This window comes from Sminthopsis crassicaudata, chromosome 1 (assembly GCF_048593235.1).
Source record: "Sminthopsis crassicaudata isolate SCR6 chromosome 1, ASM4859323v1, whole genome shotgun sequence".
NCBI classification, from domain to species: domain Eukaryota; kingdom Metazoa; phylum Chordata; class Mammalia; order Dasyuromorphia; family Dasyuridae; genus Sminthopsis; species Sminthopsis crassicaudata.
In genome coordinates, this window is record NC_133617.1 from 142,038,494 (window position 1) to 142,059,468 (window position 20,975).

Sequence of the window (20,975 nt, forward strand, 5' to 3'; positions counted from 1 at the left end):
CCTGCCTTCCAGTCCTAAAATGTGCTATTATCCTTATTTTATCAGTTGGGAACAGAGAAATTTTATCTTGCTTGATGGAACAGGGGTAGAATGAAGGATGATCTTCTTTGAACATCAATTGTTTTCTCATTTATAAAATTAAGGACAGTACCTTCAACCTCTCTGGTTATAGAAGTGTCCTATAAATATTTTTTGCTCTTTAGAATTCGGTGACTTTAAAAAAAAAAATTAATGTTGTTTGGAAATTCCCTAAGTAACAACTTCTAAATCACCAGAAATGTGTGTGTGTGTGTGTGTGTTTTTTAATCATTTTCTATTGGTTTTCAGAATTTTCTTTTTAAGTAGTTAATCAAAAAGTTGCTAACACCAATAGCATCATCCAATATAAATTTTATAAAGAAACCACTTTTATTAATAGTTACTTAATACTTAAGATGTTATTTCCAACTTCAATAATACAACCAATGTTTTAAGTGCTTTTGGGGGAGTCATTAAAATGTACATTTTGACAGAATACTAACTATTCTTAGTGTATTTTACCTTCCAAATTTGAAAAAAAAAATTTAATAATTTATGTCCATAGTATAATAGTACTTATTGTACTAGATAAGAGTATTAAGCTTGGAATCAATTACAAAGACATGGGTACTGATACTTCCTCCAATGTATTTGCACCAAGACCTGGCACAAATCACAGATTCAAAGAATCTTGTTTATCTCATCAGGAAAATGGGTGTAATAATAGGTATAATACCTAAATCAAAGAGACTTTTAAAAATAAGGCTAAAATAAGAATTCAATCAAATCAATCAAGCAGTCAATCAAGAGAGAAATCTACATTATACGTCAGTTATATTGATATTGTTTTAGATGAATGTTTTACATATAGGTAAATATATATATATGTATGTCTGGATATATGTGGTTATGTATACTTGTAAGTGTGTGTATGAGTATGTATAGATATATAGATATGTGTGTGGGTCTACGGATGGTTGTGAAAAAATATATATATTTATATGTATATATGTATAAATATGTCTGTGCTTGGCTATAATTTATTTGGGGAAGGCAGTGGAGATGAAAGGGGAAAAAAAGAATGAGGAGTGAGTACAGAGTAAAGAACAAAAGAATAACCTGCAAGGAAGAAAAGGAAAGATAGATAATTATGAGTATAATTTATTCTATTATTATATGTGCTTTCTTGAAATGGAATTCTATTGTTATATATTTTATATCCTCTCTGATGTTGTGCTGGGCATGTGACAATGTTTTGTTTAATTATTTTCCTTTCCTGTCTTTCTTTTTTCTATTCTGTTTTTCTTATTTTAATTCAATTTAATAAATTTATTTATTTCAATAAATATTTAAATTATATTCAATAAATATTTAATTTAATTTAATAAATTTATTTCCATTTTAATTCAATTTATTTAATTCAAAAAAAATTTTTTTTTAAAAAACAAGAAGCATGACCAATTAGAAGACACTGAAGATGGTTCTGGTGATAGAGGATAAGAGATGAGTGATGTGGTAGAGGTCTAAGAGATAATAATTGGCCTTATTTGGGATATAAGGGGTAAGAAAAAAAAAGAAAGGGTTGACTCCAAAGTTGTGAAACCAGATGACAGGAGGATGGTGGTGTCCTCAATAGAAATTAGAATGTATGGAGGTAAAATAGATTTAGAGGTAGAAAATAATTAGTTCTGTTTTATACACTCTGTATTAGTGAAAACCTTCCAGGTCTAAATACCTAGCAAAGAATTCTGTGATTCAAGATTGAGAGATTAAGGCTACTGGGAGTAATTTTCAAATAGTTACTGAATCTAACAGGGCATAGATAGAGAGAAAAAGAGGAGTAAAGAATAGAGGATCCAAAAGTTTACCTCTAAGACCTATGGAAGAGGAATAAATTTATATCCAAAGAAGAACTATTGATTATTGATCACAAAGTAGAAAAATTTGATTATATCAAATTGAAAAGTTTTTGTACAAACAAAACTAATGCAGATAAGATTAGAAGGGAAACAATAAACTGGGAAAACATTTTTACAGTCAAAGGTTCAGATAAAGGCCTCATTTCCAAAATTAGAATCAATTTATAAGAAATGAAGCCACTCTCCAATTGATGTAGGTCCACAGATAGAGTGCCTAATGTCTTTGCAGCAGGGTCTTCTAGCTATAGACAAGATGGAGAGATACATGCTAGATGACAAGACAGAACAGAAAGAGTAGTAATTCAGCAAACTTGGAAGAATGCTTGTGAAAGTTGATATTGAGGGTAAAAGGAAATCAAGCTCTGAAAAGGGGCTTCTTAATGACACTGCACTATCAGCACCTCAGGAGTTGCTTTTGTTAGCTCTACCATCCCAATGAGCCACATAGTAGATACAGTAGAATTGACCTTCATGGCAAAAAATAAATCAAAAAGCTAGCAAAACAAAACAATAATATCTTGGAACTAAAGACTTTTACTACTATCAAAGTCATTGCCTGATTAAAAGGCTACAATCATTGATCTGAAGAATATTTGTTTCCCAGTATCCTTTTGAATTAAAATTGGAAATTATTAATTAATGGAGTAGAAATAGGGGAATCTTTTGGGTGCTGGTAAAATAAAGAAAAAAAAGGAAAACTGACATTGCTGCTCCATTTGAGGAATCTACCTTCTTCATGGGTGGCTTGGAGAAGAGATGTGAAAAGGATAAAATGGTGAAAGCAAGCACTATGATTTTTTCCCTCCTTTTCTTTACCTTTAAAGCTTGATAATATAGCTAATTGCAGCTTGGTGCAATAGTAAGTATATGGGACTCTAAATCAGAAAACCTAGGTTCTGGTATGGAATCTGCTACTAATCTATTTTTATAATAACTTAAGCTACCCTTAAATTCTCTGAGTCTTAAATTCTTATTCATTAAAATGACTAAGTTCAACTAGAGGATATCTAAAATCCTTTCAGCTCTACAACTGTAAGAATTTAATTATGCTGAATAACAAATATAAAACAAATTTTAGCGTTCTTTGATCCTGATTTAACATTAATATATAAGAAAACAAAAGGATAATGTTTTTTTCTTTGTCAATTTCATTAATTTATATTTGGGAATATGCTTTTTAACACATTCTAAATAAACATGGCTTTGAAGAGATTTAATTTTTAAAGTTACTAAGATTTTCTCATCTGGGTGTCTCCTCTTCTATCTTCTCCCAACCAGCTTACATTCATGGTTTAAAGATTAAAATAAAAGATGGTGAGTTACAGTGGAAATAAAATCATAGCAACAGTATACCATCATCCTTCAGAATGGAAAGTGTGATCAAAATATGTTATAAAAACAACCCCAAACGGAACAATATATAAACTTCTTAGGTGAACCAGAATTACATGGAAAAGTATCCCTCATGTTTTTCATAGCTGATGAACAATTTTCCCATCAGTTTCTATAAAAATGTACTTGATCCAATAATAGCAAAACTTTAATTTATGAATGATCTCAATACTCCATTACTGTCAAAATATTTTATTAAAGATGCATGCAACTCTTTCAAGAAGAAAAAATAAACCTTATACTAGGCATAATATAACAAGCAACCCATCTGCAGAGAGGTGTTAGCTAGCTATTAGCAAATTATGTCCGTGATCCCCATTGAAACCATTTTTTAGTGTAATTCACTACACTGATTTTGACCAAAATCCTTTATCTAATGATTCTGGGTATATTAGAAATCGCCTTTCTCACAAAGGCAATTAAAATTAAAATGAAATAAATCCATAAACTGATTTTGAATTGTAGGTATCCAAGGATTGCAAAATTTTAGAAAAGTAATCTTATAATCTTTTAAAACTGAGAAATTTTTCACATTATGATGGTCTTGACAACAACAAAATCAAAATTGTAAAAAAAAAAAAACAACCCTTTTTCCAATAATGTTACAAAGGGATGTTTATTTAGGCCCCATAGACTAATTACGTGCATGCAGGCTTTTCAAGATGTCTTCACTTTAAAAAGAGAAAAAAATTGGAAAGAGAGAAGGCAGAACTACTTATCTTCTTTTTCACTTTTTCTTTCTCTTCCAAGGAGGCTTTTTTAGCACAAGACTAAAATAGTTAGTGGAGAACTAATACTCTAAATATGGATATATACTCATATACTCAATGGATAGAAACCAGAAGGGGCAGATGAAACACATATTAAACTAATAAAGAAACTTGTAGGTATGACTGATGAATCACTTTTGAAAAATTGGGAAATTATATCAAAATGGGAAAGATCTTGATGAAGTAGAATTGGGCAAATAGTGTCCCAGTTTTCAAAAAGGAGAAGTATGGGTTCAGTTTTCAAAGTCGATTTCTGTGTGTTTCATTTTGATTCCTAGCACAATTGTAGAGGTCATTATAAGAAGCGGAAATGATTGCTAGAAGACAGCATAAGTTCAACAAAATAACATCTGATTAGGGTAGATTACATTTTTATTGGCTAATGATATTTAATGAAATCTAGCAAGACTTTTGATAAAGACTCCTATGTTGATAAGATGGAGAGATGGACTGAGAGATGAAGATAGCTCATTAAAAAGTCCACCAAAATATGAAAATAGTAATCATTAATAGAGCTAAACAGAAAAAGAATCAATCAATAAAGATTTATTAAGCACCTACTGTACAAAAGATACAATGCTAGACACTAGGAATAAAAATATAAAGAACAAAATAATAGCAACTCTCAAAGAAAGTGTTTACATCAGGGAAGAAAATATGTACACAATTAAGTATGCAGGGATAAATATAAAGCAGATATTGTAAGATTGTTAGGAGAAATATACTTGGAAGAATCAGGAAAGACTTTGTTAAAGCTTGGGCTTGGCCAGCATTGAAGAAAAAGGGAGATTCCAGGAAGAGATAAAGACAGTGTATTCCAGGCAAGGAGAACTGATCAATGAAAAGGTACGGAGATAGGCTTCCTATGGGGAATAGAGAGATCATCACTCTAGTTAGATCACAGAGAACAAAGCCAGAAAAATAGGTTAGACCCAAGTTGTAGAAGCTAAATAAAAGAAATTACATTTTTCTCTGAGAGGTGATAAGCAGCCACAATGGGATCTGGAGGAAAAGCTTTAGGCAGAGGGGAAAGTCTTGAGGCTGAAGCCCAATTAAGAAGATGTTGCAATAATCTAAATAAGCAACTGAACTTGGCTATGTGACTAGACAGAATGGCAAGATTTGTCATGCGACCAGATATGTAAAGTGAGAGAGAATGAGATATAAAGAATAATAACAAGTTAGGAACCTGGAGAATTAGTGTAATAATGGTGCATTGAACAGAAATATGGAGGTTTGGAACAGAGGTAGGTTTGGGAGTAAAGATAATGAGTTCTGTTTTCAACATGCTGAAATGAAAAGAGAGACTAGGGTTGACTATATAGATATGTGTGTTATTTTCAGAGAGATAATTCAATGCACAGGAAGATCATTGAAAAAGAGAGAACAGAAGAGGATCCAGAATAAAACTTTGATGAACATTTACATTTATAATAGATATTTGATAAACCAGCAAAGGAGACAGAAAAGGAAAATCAGACATATAGAAAAAATATCAGAAAAATACTGTTATGAAAATTCAGAAAAAAGAGAAGGTCAAACATGAAAAAGTGACCAACACTGTCGAAGTCAAGAAAAATAAGAGCTAAGAAAAGATCATTAGATTTGTCAATTAAGAAATTACTGGTAACTTTTTTGATAACAACTTCAAAGAAATCTCTATGTACTGTTTTTGGATTTTGTTCTTGTACAAATACAAATCAACATTTTTATCAATGACTTGAACACAAGCACATAAAACAATTTAATCAAACTGGAAGACCAGAGCTATATAGAAATTCTGAAGCTCAAATACAGGAATAAAGAGAAGCATACAAAGATAAACATGAATAAATAACAGATACATAATCAAAGGCTATGGACAAATTTCTCAAAAGAAAAACTGCAAAATAGTCATAACCTCTTGCCTACCAACAAAAATGACCCCAACAGGCAATAGTCAATGTTGGAAGGATAGTGGAAAGATAGATATACTAATACATTGTTAGTGGATCTATGATGTGGTACATCCATTTTGGAAAACAATTTGGAATTATGTAAATAAAAAAACTACAATATCCACACTCTTTGAACCAGAATCTCTATTACTAAGCTTGCACTTCAAGGAGACAATCAATAAAAAGAAAGTATCCATACACTCCAAAATATTTATAGGAAGCACTTTTGCGACAGCTCTACTATGGTGAAACAAGAAACAGAAAATATAAATGAAAACTTTTTTTTTTTTAAAGATTTTATATAAATATTCTCCCACTCTCCAGCCTCACTTTAAAAATGTTTTAAGGAGCAGCTGGGTAGTGCAGTAGATAGAGCACTGGCCCTGAAGTCAGGAGGAATGGAGTTCAAATGTGGCCTAAGATCCTTAACACTAATTAGCTATGTGACTTTGGGCAAGTCACTTAACCCTAATTGCCTTACCAAAAAAGGAAAAGGAAAAAATATATATTTTTAAAAGAACATCTGAGGTCACAATTTCTATGAAAAAAAAAATTCATTGATTTCTAAGAATTGCAACTCTCAAAAAATTTTGCCTCCAGAAAGGAAGATTCCAAAAGCAATTCTTTTCATAAGGTATACCTATAATAGAAAACCCACAGCATATACATGAACACCTATGAGCTGTAAAGGGACAAACCAGATTGTCTAATTTAATTCCATTCCATTTTCTACAAAAGGAAAATGAAGCCTCTTTGTGTTGTTTCAGGTCATATAACTTCAAGTCTAAAACCCAAGTCTCCTAACTTCAGGTGATCACTGATAGTCAAAGGAAAACTAGCACTCAAGGCACAATTTACAGATAGAATGTGCTATTATTGTAAATTACTATAATCATACCTTAAATTATTAAGTCTATGATCCTAGTTAAAAGTTACTATCTTCCAGGAAAAACAACAAACAAAAAATTTGGACACCGAGACATACAGTGTCATGCACAATCTTAGCTTGTTTTGACAATGTATGACAAAGATACAGAACTAAAGAAACTAAGACTCATTTCAATTACTTAAAAATATGGGATCGACTTTATCTCCCTTTGTATCAAATAAGAGTTTAGGATACAAGAATATATAAATATGTTACTACAAATGAACAAGCACTGTTTACACATGCTAAATGTAGATATGTGCAAAATATTGTACTATCATGTACATAAACGATTTTTTTTTTTTTGCATAAGTAGGTACACACAGGTTTTTTTATACATTCCCTTGAAAACAATGTAGAAAATCCAATTTGATAATTAGAAATTACCATATCTGACATTTCCATTCCAAGTAAAGATTTAAATCTCTTGAAAAGGCCTTTTTTTTCTCAGAGGACACTTGGCCAGTGAGAGCAAAAACTTAGGTCAGGAACTATTTCTATATTATATTTCACTGGTTGGTTATGTTGCCACTTTATATCCTCCTAGGGAGTCTGATGAACAGAGTTTGGAAGTTTAAATCTGATTCTATCCCTCTCCATCTGGTTTGTGCTGCTGAATAATAGCTCAAAATAAACTTAACTGTTCCTGGCTAACTAACTGACTTCTAGATTAATTTGGAGAATGTCTAAGCTTTAAAAATGGAGGCCTCTGTAATTGTTATATCTTTTATGATATACTGGAAAAATAAGATGGGAATTTAACAGTATTTTGTCACTTAATAAGGACTAGAAGAAGGAGTTGAAAGAAAGTCAAGAAGAATAGTAAGTAAAGATAAAAAAAAAGCATGGTGAATGGCAGATATCCCTTATACCTTATTTAACAGACCCATATTCAAGTGCATGCCAGTCATATTCACCTAGTTGTTCTTTCTATACATCAAACTCAACATATTTCTTTTTTTTTTTAATTTAATTTTTGTTTTATTTTATAATTATAACTTTTTTTTTTGACGGTACATATGCATGGGTAATTTTTTACAACATTATCCCTTGCACTTACTTCTATTCAGATTTTTTCTCTTCCTCCCCCAACCCCCTCCTCCAGATGGCAGGCAGTCTTATACATCAAACTCAACATATTTCAAACTAAATTTAATACTGCTACACAAACCTGGGTAATTTGCTATACCTACTAATTATATCACCATCTTCCCTTGCACTTGAAACTGCAGATATTTTTTTTAATTCTATCAATCTATTCCTTATACCTAATCAGTTGAAAACATGAAAACACCTTTTCACTCTTTATCTTCTTTCATTTGAACTGTTACTAACCTAATTCAGTACAAAAAAAAAAAAAAATCAAAAGGAGAAAAAAACACAAGAAAGGGAGGAAAAAAACAAGCAAACAAATAAACAACAAAAAAGTGAAAAAAACTATTCTTTGATCCATACTCAGTCTCTATAGTTTGCTCTATTGGAATTGCCTTGAATCACCTCATTGTTGAAAAGAGTCATGTCCATCACAATTGATTATCACATAATCTTATTGTTGCTGTGTAAAATGTTCTCTTGGTTCTGCTCACTTCACTTAGCTTCAGTTCATGTAAGTCTCTCTAGGATTTTCTGAAATCAGCCTGCTAATCATTTCTTATAGAACAATAATATCTCATTACATTCATATACCATAACTTGTTTAGCCATTCTTCAACTGATGGACATCCACTCAGTTTCCAGTTACTTGCCACTACAAAAAGGGCTGCAACAAACATTTTTGCACATGTGGATACTTTTCCCTCTTTTATGATCTTTTAAGGATAGATATGTAGAAGAGACACTGCAGGATTAAAGATTATCTCTCATTTCTGCCTGTCACATTACAACACACCATTTCAGGTAAAGATCAAATACTCTCTCTTTCACAAAGTATTCTTTTATTCAACTTCCCCTTCTTTTCTTTATAAGACAAAAGCATTTTGTTTGCTGTTCTCCAAAGATATTTGGTACATATTACTTGGTATTATATTTATTAGTTTACTTATCTCCTCTCCTTAAGTAGACATGAGTTATTTCAAAGCAAGGCCTGTACCTTGTTCATATTCATTTATTTATTATTTTCCCATACCATAGGATTTTGTATATAACATGACGTTCAATAATAACTGGCTGCTGAATTAAAATGTCAATGCAAACAGCAACACTGTATCTAGAATAATGCTACTCTAGCCTGGAATGATTAGGTCATAAAAATTTGAGTACAAATCATGGAATAGCTACAAATCACATTTTACAAAGAAATTTTAGCACAAGGACAAAAATCTATGTTTTGACAAAAACATATTAACTTATTATTACTTGATGATTTTTAAGAAAACAAGAAATTTAGAGCATTTCTTCAGAAAGGGAAAAAAAAAGTCATTTACTGGAAACAGAGGAAAAAAAATATATTATTATACCATTAGGAATAAGGAGTATGAAGATTTCTGAGAAACAAAGAAGATGTGCATTAAGTAATAGGGAGTAAAAATTTAAAAATAAACCCCCACCACCTGATCCAAAAGAATAATATAATGCAATAACCACAAAAATAAAAATAAAGTTAGGAAAAGAGATGAAATGTTAGTTTATAATAGCAAAGTTCTGTTCTGGATTGTCTTATCTCTCTATATACTGTTTTCACATAGTGAAATTTATGCCTTTTTTTGGGGGGGGTACATTGTCTCTTTTATTAATTTGTAAGCTCCTTCATGCAAGGACTGTCTGTTGACTCTCTTTTTACATCCTTAACACTTACTTAGGACAGTGTCTGTCACATATCAGGAGCTTAATAAATGTTTTTTTTTCTTAATTTATTGACCAATATTTCTTATTTCAGTTAACAACTAATAAATTATAACTATTTTGTGAGGAATATAATTAACTGAGATATATTGTGTATATTTGTTAGAAAGTATGCTTTGTCCAAATAAATTATACACTTAAGTGGTTTTTCTCCCCTTAAGCAATTGGGATTAAATAACTTGCCCGGGTCACACAGCTAGGAAGTGTCAAGTGTCTGAGGCCAAATTTGAACTCAGGTCTTCCCGACTTCAGTGCTGGTGCTCTATCCACTGTACAACCAAGCTGCCCTCACTTAATTGTTTTAATGAAAATAAGCACTTATTAACAACACTATAGAAAAGAAAAAGGAATGTGGCAGGAAAAATGTTTACTTTGCAGTGAACATGAATTTATTTCTCTTTAAGGAGGTAAGGAGGCCATCCTTAGGATTTGATTGATCTCAAAGGATATAAAAAGCTCTCTCTGAAAAGTTGGAGATATGGGGGTTTGGCCTAATTCCTACTGCCATCTGGAGATACTCTTCTGCCCCAACAATGCTACTTCTGTGTTAAATGGGAAGAAGTAATTTTCCAAATTAGTAACTAGGGATTGAAGCATTTTTAATTTTATTATAAGATAAATTTATTTCTTTTTAACAATAATTTTAATTGATATCCTTTTTTTTTTTTTTTTACATTGTTTAAATCCAGAAGGTGGACAAATTTTTTACCACTGTGGAATTCAAGAAGTTACATGAATTAAAAATAGCAACCTAATGAGTCATTAAAATAGTGGTTAATGAGGGTATGCGTTAATGGGCAGCATTCCTGATCTTTAGCTTGATACAGAATTCACTGGCTTGAGAAGCTCATAGAAAATTTGCTTCTGCAAAGTCAGTTAAATCAGTGAAAAGTCCCAGATGGAAACCATAAGTGGCTAAGAGGGGGAGTTTGGCATAGTTGGCCCCATAAAGATGAATTCCCTCTGCAACTGGTTTTCCGATACTATAAGGAAAAAGTCAAATTCTTAAAAGAGATATTGTGGATAAATAGGATTGATGTCATCTCCCACATAGTCTCTCCTCTACCCCTAGGATTAACTTGTCTTACGGGCTACTAGGTTCTACCTTCTGGAGTAGTGTTATGTTCTAGCTACAGGGCTCCCTTGTCATGTAAATCACATAGGCTTGTAAAACCTGAGATTCACTTGTTGAAATCTAAACAGCAAACTAGATTTCCAAACAGAAGCTCTAGGGATGAAAGGAAAATACATTATGTATTGGAAAAATTTAATTAATGAAATTTGTGAAATTCAAGAGAAAAATCAAAACAATTTGAGCAAAAATGGTTGACCTCAAAAGAGAATCTAAGACTGATAGGATGAATTATCATGCACAACAATATGATACTGAGCAGAAGATGATAATAATTATCTCTCTCAGTGAGGACTCTGGGTATGACTCTTGAAACATGGGATTAAAAAGGGAAAGAATGAGAAGGAAAGGAGATAAGACTACTGAAATGAGTATCTCTGCTCAAGTGAAGGTAAGGGGGAAGACATTCTGTTTGGGTCACAATACCTTAGTTAATTAGAGTTACTATATCATAGGAATGGATATTTTGAATTATTGGGTGTCAGTATCTATAAGGACACTAAAAATAACTTCTATGCTAATTATTGTGTATATAGCCAAATTTTAACTTGTCTCAACCCACCATATGAAGTTCATAGTAAGTAATATCATTTCCAATTTGGATTGTAGAGGAGAAGTTTCAGGAGGAAGAAAAGAAAGATATTTCCTCCTTAGTGAGAGAGATAAAGAAGACTGGAGTATTTTGTTATGATAATTCCCTTTATAATATCTTATGAGCCCAAGGAAGAAGGTAAATAGTCAACTTGGTAAGTTATCAAGAGTTCAACAAAGTTGATGTTAATAGCCTCTTCTAACCTTGTCATCATAATAGAATAGGTAGCCCAGGTCCAAGCTTTGGGTGACTGAACTCATTAATGCCTTTTTCCTTATTACAGTGACTGATACATTTAGGAGTAGTTTGTTTTCCAATGGGAAGTTCATCATATCTTCTTTCCTCAAGAGTTACTTTAATTTTTCTTGACAATGCCAGTTTGATATGAAGAAGCCTGAAAGACTCCTCATTTTCTGAAGCCATTTATGTCTATGTTAATGATATAATGCTGACAGGGCTGAATAAGACAAAAAGAACAGAGGACTGAAGTAAGATGATAGCTAATATGAAGAATAAATGGAGGAGGTATAACCTAAGAAAATGTAGAGTCTAACCAACTCAATTATGTTTTGGGGAATGAATGGATGAATGAATGAAACAAAACTAAAAGCAATCCCCAATAACAACTCTATTACTTATATTGATACTCCATATGAATGTAAGCTCCTTGTCGTAGCTTTTGTATTTGTACTGCAAGTACAGTGTTGGCATGTGGTAAACTTAATAATTGATCTTTGGTGTGGGCATTAAGGTGCTAGCAAGATCCAGCACATTATGGATAAGTGGATTAGAGAAATACAAAGTTCTAGGTGAGACTGAAGATATGACTGACATAGGATAAGAGTAGAAAAGTTGCTTTGATCAATCATTAACTCTATGTCCCTGGTAAATTCTTATAAAGAAGATAGGAATGTGCAGATAGTTGTTGAAGAAATTTCTACATGGGATGGAAGTAAGAAAACTGGATCACTCCTAAGATTCTTTATGTCTATAATAAATGCATTCATTACTATGTGTCTATATTAACTTAGAGAAAGCTAAATTTCATTTTCTATAGCACATGAGAAAATTTCTAAGTCTGTCATCTAGACTTCTAAAAAATAGGTAAGGAAAATAGGCAGGAAAGTCAAGAGTAATAAGCTATAAAGAATGTGGTACTTCCCAATATCAATATTATGATGTAAACCTGGGAAACACAGGATTCATATATTAACAAAATAATATTATGAACAAAATGTTCAACATTTTCAAAAAGTTAAGGCTATTCATTCTGGAGAGTAATTTGGAACTATGCCCAAAAAGTTATCAAACTGTGCATACCCTTTGACCCAGCAGTGCTACTACTGGGATTATATCCCAAAGAAATACTAAGGAGCAGAAAGGGACCTGTATGTGCCAAAATGTTTGTGGCAGCTCTTTTTGTTGTAGCTAGAAACTGGAAGATGAATGGATGTCCATCAGTTGGAGAATGGTTGGATAAATTATGGTATATGAAGGTTATGGAATATTATTGCTCAGTAAGAAATGACCAGCAGGAGTCTGGTCCTGGAGAGGCCTGGAGAGACTTACATCAACTGATGCTGAGTGAAATGAGCAGAACCAGAAGATCGCTGTACACTTCAACAACAATACTGTATGAGGATGTATTCTGATGGAAGTGGAAATCTTCAACATAAAGAAGATCCAACTCACTTCCAGTTGATCAATGATGGACAGAGGTAGCTACACCCAGAGAAGAAACACTGGGAAGTGAATGTAAATTGTTAGCACTAATATCTGTCTGCCTAGGTTACATGTACCTTCGGAATCTAATGCTTATTGTGCAACAAGAAAATGGTATTTACACACATGTATTGTATCTAGGTTATATTGTAACACATGTAAAATGTATGGGATTGCCTGTCATCGAGGGGAGGGAGTAGAGGGAGGGGGAGGATAATTTGGAAAAATGAATACAAGGGATAATATTATAAAAAAATATATAATAAAAAATTATTAAAAAAAAAAAAAAGAAAAAAGAAAAGATAATGACAAAAGTTGGAGAAGTGTGGGAAAACTGGAACATTGTTGGTGGAACTGTGAACAAATCCAACCATCCTTGAGAGCAATTTCAAACTATGCTCAAAAAGTTATCAAACTGTGAATACTCTTTGATCCAGCAGTTTCTACTGGGATTATATTACAAAGAGATCTTAAAGGAGGGAAAGGAACCCAGATGTGTCAAAATGTTTGTGGCAGCCATTTTTATAATGTCAAGAAACTGGAAAATGAGTGGATGCCCATCAATTGCAGAATGGCTGAATAAATTATGGCACATGAATTTTATGGAACATTATTGTTCTATAAGAAATGACCAGCAGGAGGATTTCAGAGAGGTCTGGAGAGACCTATATGAACTGATGCTAAGTGAAATGAGCAAAACCAGGAGATCATTATATACTTCAACAATAATACTATATAAGATCAATTCTGATGGATGTGGCCCTTTTCAACAATGAGATGATTCAGGCCAGTTCTAATGTGATGAAGAAAGCCATCTGCACCCAGAGAGAGCACTGTGGGAACTGAGTGTGGTTTATAAATAGCATTTTCACTCTCTTTTTTTGTTGTTTGCTTGCACTTTTGTTTTCCTTCTCAGGTTTGTTTGTTTTTTTTTCTCTTTCTAGATCTGATTTTTCTTGTGCAGCAAGATAACTATAATTATGTATACATATATTGGATTTAACATATAATTTAACATATTTAACATCTATGGGACTATCTAGGGAAGGTGGTGAGGGGAAGGAGGGAAAAATTTGGAACAAAAGGTTTTGCAAAGAACAATATTGAATAAAATTACCCACATATATGTTTTGTAAATAAAGATATAATAAAAAAAAAAAAAGTTAAGGCTGTTGTTAAAATACACGTCAGCATTATTTACTTTGTGATTTGTTTCAAAAAACCTTTACAGCTTTCTATAAAGATAGAAAGAAATTAAATGCCAAATTGATAAAGATATGAATTTGTATAAAATAAAAAATATGAGTGTTAAAGGAAAGATTAAATGAAATAGTCATTAAAGTACAATTACCAGGGGCAGCTAGGTGGCGCAGTGGATAGAGCACCAGCCCTGAATTCAGGAGGACCCGGGTTCAAATCTGGTCTCAGCCACTTAACACTTCCTAGCTGTGTGACCCTGGGCAAGTCACTTAACCCCAGCCTCAGGGGAAAAAAAAAAAAAAGAAAAAAAAAAAGTACAATTACCTTGAAATAAATTGGAAAAAAATAAGCAATGAAGGGATAAGTTATGCTCTACATAGACACAGATGTTGAAGTACGAAGTACTGAAGTGTGGAGACAGCATATTTAGTTTAAAAAAAGTCATAGCTTTAGCTTTTTAAGAGAAAACACCAATAACAACATTTATACAACAATGATTTAATGTGTACAAAGTGGCTTTTATAAATAATCATCTTTTAAACAGCTAATCATTATTCTTTAATAAATGAAGTAAAAAGAAAAAACTCTCCATAAAAATTGCCCTCACCCCCCAAAAAAAACTTTCAAGCACTATAGTAGTGAATCAAACATATAAGGTCAGCATGTATATTCTTATATGTGTGTGGATATATGTACATATAATACATATGCCGATACAGTGTTAGCTTACTTACCTGGAGCAATAAAAACCTTGCAGTCTGAAAAATGATTTACATAAATTTCAGTATATATGGAAAAGAAAAATATAAAGATTTTTAATAAGTTTACCTTCTTCAAGAATGGGTCGCAAGATAACAAATGGAATCTCTTGCAAAGGTTCCATGTACTTGTGTCCAGCACTAATAACCTTTATCTGGGGTAAACATAAAACAAGAGTTCCTGGCATGTTGGTTTGTCCATGGTACCAACTTCTTACTGTTCCAGGGATGTCACCAGATACAATTGTACTTGGGGAAGGCAGGCTGTCATTTGGAATGAATACACAACAGGATTGTACTTCAAGCTGGAAAACAAAAGGAAAAATATTTCACAGACTAGGACTCAGACTAAATTTTTTAAAAATACACTTATAAAACCTTCACTAGAATAAACATGAAAGCAACATTACCAAAGAAATATCATAAAGCTAAGTCTTTCTAAGTCACATTTACTGGGCAAAAAAATATTATGTGAAAAGGTGCTGTTTCTGTCTATAAACTTGATCAAAAGGGCATAGCCACATAAGCTGAAAATATATCTTCCTTTCCACAGCTCTTTCCAAGAAACATGATTTGAGTTAGAAAATGTGCTGGCAAAAAAGGTGAGAAAATCCTCCTTCTTTTGCAGTTCATTAGCTTTTGTTAGCACCAGTTAAGGCCTTAGAGATGACTAGCATTTTATATGCTGTTACTTTCTGAAAAGATTTATTTCAATGTGAATTGTTCCTTTCCTTTGTAGTTTACAGACTAAAATATAAGGGAAAAAGGTCCAAGCTCAAATTCTAGCCAGTCTGAATGAGCAAATGCTTTTGTTACATACTGACATGCTCACAACGAACTAGATATTCTATAATTTGTGTGGGCATTTTTGACTGTATATGCAAATGGCAATAAAGGAAAAAAAATAAGTAAAAGATTTATATCTTTTGTCATTCTTCACATTGAGAACTATGATATGAATTCATATGAAAAATTTTCCCCTTCCTCATCTACACAATACTGTTACTAAGTCTACTATGGAAAATTTCTGATAATTTTGCCAGATCCTTGGAGACTTTAAACAAGGCTGACTAAGCCCAAACCAAGGACTGAACTCATCATGACTTCTTAATTCGGAGGCAATGTAGACTAATGTCTGTTAGTCTTAGTTGGCTCTTACAAATAATACTCTGCACCTGGATATCAAATAGCCTCAACAGCTTGCACACTTGAATGCTTTCTTGAGAAAAAACAAAATATGTTTGTTAGTTTCTTCTAAGTGTTTTGGACATACACTGTTATTTAAGGATGTGATAAAAACAAAAACTGGTTTGCTGCTTTATAACTCAACAACGCCTGATAAATCTTCAAATATTCTGGGAATTCATATCAGTCATGGGGCCATATTTTCTGAAAGATAGCTAAACACAAATAGACTGGGATACTCCTCTCCTTGGGGCAGATATATTCTCTCATGAGAACAATAACAATATGTAATAGGGTTGGAATTCCTTGATACCATAAATAATTTGCCAGCCTGGCAAATAAAGTACAGATATTCATCTTTACTTCAACATTTCTGAGCAGTTTTGCTTTGACAAACTGACATGAATTCACTGAAGAAAAATCTAAGTAGAATTTTGAAAAAATAAATATGCTGTTACATGACGTCTGAGCTTGTTTCTTATTCTAGCATTATTTAAATTAGACAATGAAATTAATTATGTATTTGATACATAGTTTACTGATCCAAGATCCCAGAATGTATTTTATTTATACTGGAATAGAAGTGATTCTGTCTTGTTACAGACATGTTACATTTAGATTTTTAAACATGGTTAAAATTATACAGATTTTAAAATGCAAAGACCATTTTCTCAGTCAATAATAGCTGGCACTAAGGAGTAATAATATGAATACTGATAAAGTTATCATCCTTATCAGAAAAGCTTATTTAAATATATATATATATATATGTATATATGTATATATATGTGTATACATGTACACACACATTAAGTAAATTCCAAGTATCTCACATAACTACTAACATCCTATTAACATCCTGATTATTTATATCTGTGTAGAGATGATCCTGGATTCCTGAAGTTTATTTAAGTAAAGACAGACTTTTACCTAGTTTAAAGGGTTCAAAGGACAAAACAAGTGACAGATTACATGTAAATTCATTGTTCAAAAACCAGCCTAACAAATCTAAAAGTGCTGTAGGATATTTTTTTTTTTTTAAAGCAAAGCAACTTTCAAAAGCCATTTATTAGGTAATAGATAAGTACAAACTATACTGGGGGAGGAATATCTTCATGAACAAAATCATAGCTCTAGGGAATTACCAAAACACATAACCTGCAGGTATTTTGTTGCTTAAAGATAAATGCCAGAATCAAAATTGTATAAAATACACAATCATCACATCCATGATATTCAAATTTCATCAGCTTAAGAATAAAGTACTATATCTACTCAAACTGTAAAATATGCAGAATCCATAATTTAAGAGAAACATCATATATTTTTAAAACTATAAAAGATAAAATATAACTAATGTTTATATAGATTTAAAACATGCAAAGAATTTTATGCATATTACATACAAGCTGATTTATACATTTCTCTAATTAGCTTGATCTCAGTCAAGAAGGCTAAATAATAGCTTTAAAACAAAACAAAAAACAAAAACAAAACTCCTCTGTGTAGTTGACCAATTATTAAGTGTAAGCCCATATAAGTCAGAAAGTATTATGAATAATAATGGATAAAAAATGAGCCTTAAAGCCAGGAAGAGCTGGGTTCAAGTTCTGATTCTGATTCATATTGGTCACACCACCCCAGACAAATCATTAATATAACTTCTCAGTGCTCTTAAGGCAATCTTTGTGGGCAGTTGTAGTTTTACCTTAACCAGAAGTTCACTTTATCAGTCAAATAACAGTTGAAATCCCTATTAGTTTCCCTACTAGAATTTCAGAAATAATATACAACATATTTTTAAAATCAATTACCTAAATAAGAAATACTTAGATCATTGGAATGAATTATTTGAATGTGGAGGAAATAGCAAGATAAATGACAACTGAATAGATTAAAGAAAGGAAAATAATAGGTTCCTTTATTGATGGGCAAAGAATCTCCATATACATAATCCAAATAGTTCAAAGTCATTATTAGGTTACATTAATAACCTATATTAAAGCTATCATATAAATCTTTTTGCACTTTTTAAATAACTGCTAAACTGTATGTCTAAAATTGTGGTTTTAATGTAAAATGTTGAGTGATTTATGTAACTGAATATAAATCTACAGCAGTAAATCTTGCATTAATGTAAGGATCTGACAATCCAAGGGAAAGAAAATGAAGTAATCTGCCAGTAAGAAGTCCTCAAGCCGGGGGTCAGATCCTGTTCATGGAAACCATCTGGTTGGGACCCTCTGAGCCACACCAAACACAAATGATCTTTTAAAAAAATATCCTATTCATTAATGCATCACAGCTGCACTGAGTGTTACTTCATTTTTCCATGGCAACATCCTTTCTGTTTCAAGGATCTTATTTCAGTTTTGGTAGCAACATGTTCTTTTGCCAATATTGAACACATTCATGTGTTAAAGAGAAGGAATTATTACAAATTCTTGAAATAGAATCACCTCCTATTTTGATTCCTATTATGTCAAGGGCTACACATGTGAAGTATCATCTACTTATGATGAACCAATGAAGTAAGCATTATTTTGTCATCTAATTTTTAAAAGTGAATTAAATGGATTGAATTCACTCTGAGCCATTACTAATTTATGTACAATCTGAAAGATAAATCCCAAAGTCCCACTTCATTATTTTCCCTACTCCTATACTGGACCAAACTTTTTCCCCTCTCCCTACCCTCCATTCAGAGCTAGGTAAAATGAAAAATAAAGTAATATCTTGCTGACATTTTCTTCTAATTCAAACCATCCACATCTTCAACACAATAGACTTTGAAGAGGTGGCAGCTTTATGAAGAAGGCAGAGAGATTTCACAGATGCAGGTCACAGCAAGTTACCTTTAGGGCTAGAAGAGAGCATTAGGGAGTTTTCTTGAAGCTGATAATTGGTGAAATCGGCATGCCTGCAAGACCATTCTAGGGTGTTTGTGACAAAGCATAGAAGAAATAAGTTTGTGTATAAAGAATGAAAGATCAATATTTCATTTTCCTGCAGGAAGGAATCCAAGTCAATATGTATGTCAATGGGGAATAATTTGGATACCTCAGGCAGAGACAGTTTTTTCAGGCTGATGAATGAGGATTCCCTAAGTGTCTATGCTGCCCAATTTAGAAAAACGGAAAAGGTAAGAGAGAAAAGATAAAAAAAAAGCAGCTGACTGCAACTTATATCAAACTGGGAAGACTGAAGACATGCTAAAGCCCTATTCTGATTGCCATGGAATGATTCAGCATTGACTGAACTGTAGAGAATAATGCAGCATAGCTCTAAGTCCATGAGAAACCGTGAACAGGAAGTGAAGAGAAAGAAGGGAGGGTTGACAGTGAGCTATGGCAGGGAAACGGAATTTGAACTTAATGGGAATTAACAACTTGTAACAACTATCTTCTCACCTAGCTGTTTTGGGGAAAATATTTTCTTAACTTCTTGATGCCTCTGATATTATTAACTAAGTACTTGTAGACAGCTGGAACTCTGGAGATGTATACTTGAAATACTTGTTTACTCAGTGGAATTGATGAGATGATGGTTCTCTAGTTCATGTTATACACACTTGGTACTTAGTATGATGATGTAATAGTTCTCTAGTTCATACAATCAGTATGCTGTAATGATGTAACTGTACTAAAGCATATAAGGGCTGAGAAGAACTGGAAATGAGACATTCTATCTTTGACCTTCCTCGTAGTGGCTCTAATGCCTCCGGCACTAAGATCAAGACTGGGACAGAATAAAAAATCTAGATTCTATTCTAGTGACTATCCTGCTGAGATCAAGGCCTGTCCGAAGAATCTCCAGAAAGCTAGCCCAGACATTACCAAGTACCCTCTATCTTCAGCATATAACTGGTTCTCTGGCTTTTGGTGATATTGATTCTCCTTTTTCAGTATCATTTGTTCACTCATCATATATGTCTCACATTCTATGCATGGGAATTCCCCTGGGCTCTCTCCAGGCCAGGATTGAGAAACCCTGGCCCACAGGCCATATAAGGCCTGAGGAATCATTTGCTAAGGCAATGATGAGCTGAAAGCTAGATACAATAATCTCCCACTACTTGAGTTCTATTAGTTGATAATTTTGCATGACCTGCTAATAATATAAATATCCAAAAAAAAGGTTCCCTACTCTTGCTCTCTAGATCCTCTCTCTCAATGATCTCAATGGCTTCCATCAACTAAATTATCATAAATATAACTATCCAACTCTCCCAAGACACAATCTTGTGTCACTAAAAGCCTTTCTGAACATCTCTAATTGGATGTCTCACTAGCATATTAACTTAAACATATATTTGAACATGACACTGATCACATTCATCCTCTTCTTGCCATGACATGGCCACTACTGTGAAACACTCATCAACTTTTTCCTGTACTGCAATAGCCTCCTAACTCAAGAGCTTACAGCCTGTTTTCTCTCTAACTCATCTTTTACACAGCTGACAAATCAGTCTTTCTAAAGCGTTAGGTCTATCAAAGCATTTCCCTACTTGAGAAAATTTATTGGTTCACTTTTGCCTTAAGAATAAAAAAACAAAAAACCTTCCCTTCATTTATTAAT

At 32.6% G+C, this 20,975-nt stretch overlaps 1 protein-coding gene across 9 annotated transcripts in view; it reads right to left on the reverse strand.

The window, feature by feature from the left end:
• Positions 1 to 20,975, reverse strand: part of VPS13B (vacuolar protein sorting 13 homolog B) — a 973,300-nt gene that overhangs the window by 528,357 nt on the left and 423,968 nt on the right. For all 9 annotated transcript variants that reach the window (XR_012482416.1, XR_012482414.1, XM_074268391.1 and 6 more), the window contains exon 22: positions 15,280 to 15,514. Coding sequence is in view for 7 of the 9 variants with exons in the window: in XM_074268391.1 (XP_074124492.1) it covers positions 15,280 to 15,514 (235 nt within the window). In the remaining 2 variants the exon portion in view is untranslated. The remainder of the gene's footprint in view (positions 1 to 15,279; positions 15,515 to 20,975) is intronic.